This window comes from Oryza sativa, chromosome 1 (genome assembly GCF_034140825.1).
Source record: "Oryza sativa Japonica Group chromosome 1, ASM3414082v1".
Taxonomy (NCBI): Eukaryota; Viridiplantae; Streptophyta; class Magnoliopsida; order Poales; family Poaceae; genus Oryza; species Oryza sativa.
The window spans coordinates 33,998,237-34,002,099 of NC_089035.1; the positions used below are offsets into that span (position 1 = coordinate 33,998,237).

Sequence of the window (3,863 nt, forward strand, 5' to 3'; positions counted from 1 at the left end):
AAATACATTAAATATATAAGTGAGAGATAGAGAGAAGAAAAAAATTATAGCCAAATTTTATAGCTAATCTATTATATATCTATAATGTTAGCTTCAAGATAAGCTAATATAGTACTAATTGAGCTCTTGAGAAGTTTAATGATCGAGCTTTGCTTAAACAAAAAGCGATAAACCCACGGCATTTATCTCCTTTCTCCTGTACTCCGTCCGCTGTACGTGCGTGCGGGCGTGAGCGGTGAGCCGTATAATCAATCCTCTTGCTTCGAATGGACAGAAGGAAGGGGGGGGGGGGGGGGGTGATTTTCTTGTCCGGTTCCGCGCGCGCGACACCCACACACGTCGCCGCCACGTGTACGTGTCACGCTCACACCTCCCGTGCCGCCTCGCCCGCCCGATTTTGGTGAGCGGCCGCGGTCCCCCCCTCCCCATCCTCCATCGTCCGGCCGTTTCGTTTCGTCTCCCCGCCGCGTTCTTAAATCCCAAGCCCAAGCCGCCCTCGCACTTCCTCTTCCCCCACCTCGCCGAGCTCCACGCCGCCGCCGCGGCGCCCCGTCTCCCACGCCGCTTCGCCCCGTCGTCTGCGGGGGAGCCGCTTGGAGTCAAGAGCAGCGACCGGTTCAAGTCTCGGGGGACGACTCGACTCCTCCACGCGGGTCGCGGACTCAGCGGTGCCGTACTCTGCCACCCGTGTGTGCCTGATATATGTGAGTTCGTGCCTTTTCCCTTGGGTGGCGGCAGCAGCAGCTGAGTCTCGTGGAGGAGGAGGTAGCGTCGTCGGTCGGCACGCGTATGGCCATGGACCTCGTCCGCCGGGAAGCGGACCGGGGCGCCGCGCCGGAGTTCGTGGCGGTCGACATCGGGGGCGAGGCGGAGACGGCCGGGGCAGAAGCGGAGCCCGTAAGCGTCCTCGCTTGACTGGAATTCGGTTTGTTCGCGTGTGGTAATCTTAGTTCTTCTGACCTTGTTTGTGCGATCGTAGAAGAAGATGGAGTCCTCCTTCGCTGGGAAGGGCCTCGAGCGGGAGAGGAGCGGAGACGCCAATCCTTCTACCACAGGTCAGTTCATCACCATGCTGCGCTCATTCTGAAATTCTGATTCCAGGAACATCTCAGAGTCCAATTTCTTCCCCCTTTTACCACTACCGGGGTAGTATCAGTTAGAAATTATACTCGTAATCTCTAATTTCCGTTCATAATAATTAGTTTGGTGTTCTGAATTTATCGCCCGGATGGCCCTGTGCTGGATTCAGTTTGTCCACTGCTCCACGCATGCGTCAGCTTGCGTGGGATCCTCGAATGCATACCTTAAAATCGTGTGTCGTGTCAGATGCTTTGCGTGAGATAGCTGCATTCTCATCAATCCTTGGGAACAAACTCCCAACGTTACCTGCCACCAACTTGACTATCATGAAACTTGGCTATCCCCATGGGCCATGGGCCAGGCACCACACTGTACTACTATTAACTAGTACACCAAATCTCTGGCTGTACCATTGCTAATACTTGGTACAACTTTATAAGGGGTCACGTTGCCAATTGCATAGGGTTTGCAACCCGATGCAAATGATCCCCAAATCCTGCTTCCCATCTACCATTTCATGTGAATTTGCTTAAGAGGGTGCGACCAATTGGCTAGCATAAAAATTTAAAGGTCAGAGGGATCAATCCTTGCATCTAGATGATTCATGACGACAACATCTCTATGCAATAAATTAAGGAGTGGAAACCAGGTTTAATTATGAGTTTGACATTGTTATCCATAGGGCAAAATACTTGGATATAGGTCAGAAATACAAACATAAATGACCTGATGAACCACACTGGCCCAACAGTCTCCCAAAAAAAAAAGCTAAAAATTCATAGAGAAAAAATTAACCCACCATATCTGTGCAGCACTACTGCAGAGCTCAGAGCTCTGTTACTGTAGAAGCCTCCAGTTGCAGTTCTTCTGAAATATAGTAGCACTGCATGTGCTAGAAATCATCATAAGTTTATTGTGTTGAAAACGTAGTAATGCAACACATATCATCTTGTCCTATCTCCTCAATGTACTCAGATACGTATGCACAACTCAATATTGTATATGCACAGGTGTGTTGGCCGTGTATGAGAAGCAGGTGGTGCCTGTGCACGTTGATGGTAGCCCAAAGGAGCAGTTCCACCCTTCAACACCAACAGCTGGTGGGGCAAAGCGCCGACGAACAGGCAGACGGGTCCCAGGGTGGCGTGACCCGAGGAAGATCCTTTTTGCCTTCGCAGCACTGTGAGTTTGATTTTCCATTAAGGATAAAAGGCAGTAGCCTTCATCAGCTGTGTTGTTAATAGAAAATTACAGGGATACATTGCATCTTATGTGAATTAGAAAGTAGAAACACAATAATACGTAACAAAGATGATTGACTATATACAGAGAAAATCATGGGTATTGCATGCTATGATCGGCATCAATATCATAGGTCCAAAGAAAATTTTCCATAAATTTGATTGGATGTTTCTTATCATCTAAAATTCTAACGAATTTAAGTGCATCATCCTATAAGAGTTTCCGAGGAATTAATTCCTTGGGTCTTTCATTTGAACTAGGTGCCCTATGTAGAGATATTTTTCATAATATGGTCATTTTCCCCTTTCATCTAGATAGGCCCTTTGTAGCTATTCTTGAAGCTGCCAAGATATGATTAAAACACCAATAGGGGTCCCTTCCAGACCAACCGTGTGCGCTTTATTTTGTTGCCTTGTCAGTGTCATGGCCAGCGGTTAGGAGCTGTGTACCTGCCTAGTTTTCCATTTGGTGAAAAGTTCTTAATAGCTTGCAGTTTGGTAAGATGTGTCTGTTTCAGTCTAGCTTTGTGTACCAATCGACCTCAGCTTGTCTTCAGATGAACAATTTTCCTAGCCCGTAGAATTAATTTGTCAGGGTTCTGTTATTTGTCAGGTTTAACATATTTTGTCAACATTTCTAGCTGTAATAGACTAAACTCTATATTTCTTAAGCCTTTAAGCTCTCAATTTGTTATCTGTTTGTTTTTAAATGACAGTGTTGTGCGGGCCAGTTATTCTTATAAACAGACTATGTACACGAAAATCTGCAATCCGTAGTACACGGTGACAACCCAAATGATGCAATGCATCAATGTTGAACCACAATTAATCAATGTTGTCATATTATTTTCTTTTCTCAACTTATGGCGTGATCTTGAATTGACTTGAGAAATAGAGCTCTTATGGGATAGATATCTTATTATGCATACTGTCTTTAAAAAGAAGATTAAATGATTGCTTTGTAAACATATCCAAGACCTCACCTTGGTTCTGGGCTTCTTGCTTATAAGATGTGATCCACTACATGACCTCAAGCCCTTAACATATCTTGTTTGATTCGCAGGTCTAGTGTGGGCACGTTGATCTTGCTCTACTTCACACTCTCAATGGGGAGGATGACAGGAGGTCAGGCTGATGGCCAGTGATGCCATCTGACCGCACAGTTTATCACTTTTCATAGTGTTTCTGATGTTTGTAAAGATCAAGAAATGGACGGTTGGTTTCTATACTAGCAGTGTTACATCACTGCTTAATTATATCACCATGATTTAGATGTTTGTACAAAAATATGTAGGCCGTATGTTAGAGAGTTTTTAAGTGGCATGAGGTGATTGGTGAATACTTGAAGTGTAAATAAACACATGAACAGCAATTGGATGGACGACGGCGGTGGAACAAAATGGCAGGGAAAATTGGATAAAAGCATTGTCGCTGCAACAACGAAGTTACCTATTGTAGCTTTGGGATTTTGACTGTACAAATGAGGTTTTACACATGAAGAGATAAATATTCTTTTGCGGACCATTGAACCGCTCCTCCTAA

The 3,863-nt window shown here is 45.4% G+C and overlaps 1 protein-coding gene across 2 annotated transcripts; it reads left to right on the forward strand.

Annotated features, from left to right (window-relative positions):
• The first annotated feature begins 427 nt into the window (after nt 1-427).
• Nucleotides 428-3,863, forward strand: LOC4325858 (uncharacterized). 2 transcript variants are annotated; one of them, XM_015770003.3, is made up of 4 exons: nt 428-897; nt 980-1,055; nt 2,091-2,262; nt 3,385-3,863. In XM_015770003.3, the coding sequence occupies exons 1-4, from the start codon at nt 790-792 to the stop codon at nt 3,464-3,466; spliced, it is 438 nt and encodes a 145-aa protein (XP_015625489.1). In that variant the 5' UTR covers nt 428-789; the 3' UTR covers nt 3,467-3,863. The 2 variants fall into 2 exon arrangements, with proteins under 2 accessions (XP_015625489.1, XP_015625497.1); XM_015770011.3 differs by having other exon boundaries at nt 983-1,055.

Coding starts and splice junctions, on each gene's coding strand:
- LOC4325858 (XM_015770003.3), top strand. CDS start 790: ATGGCCATGGACCTCGTCCGCCGGGAAGCGGACCGGGGCGCCGCGCCG. Junction 1,056..2,090: donor CGCCAATCCTTCTACCACAG/GTCAGTTCATCA, acceptor GTATATGCACAG/GTGTGTTGGCCGTGTATGAG. Junction 2,263..3,384: donor CTTTTTGCCTTCGCAGCACT/GTGAGTTTGATT, acceptor TTTGATTCGCAG/GTCTAGTGTGGGCACGTTGA.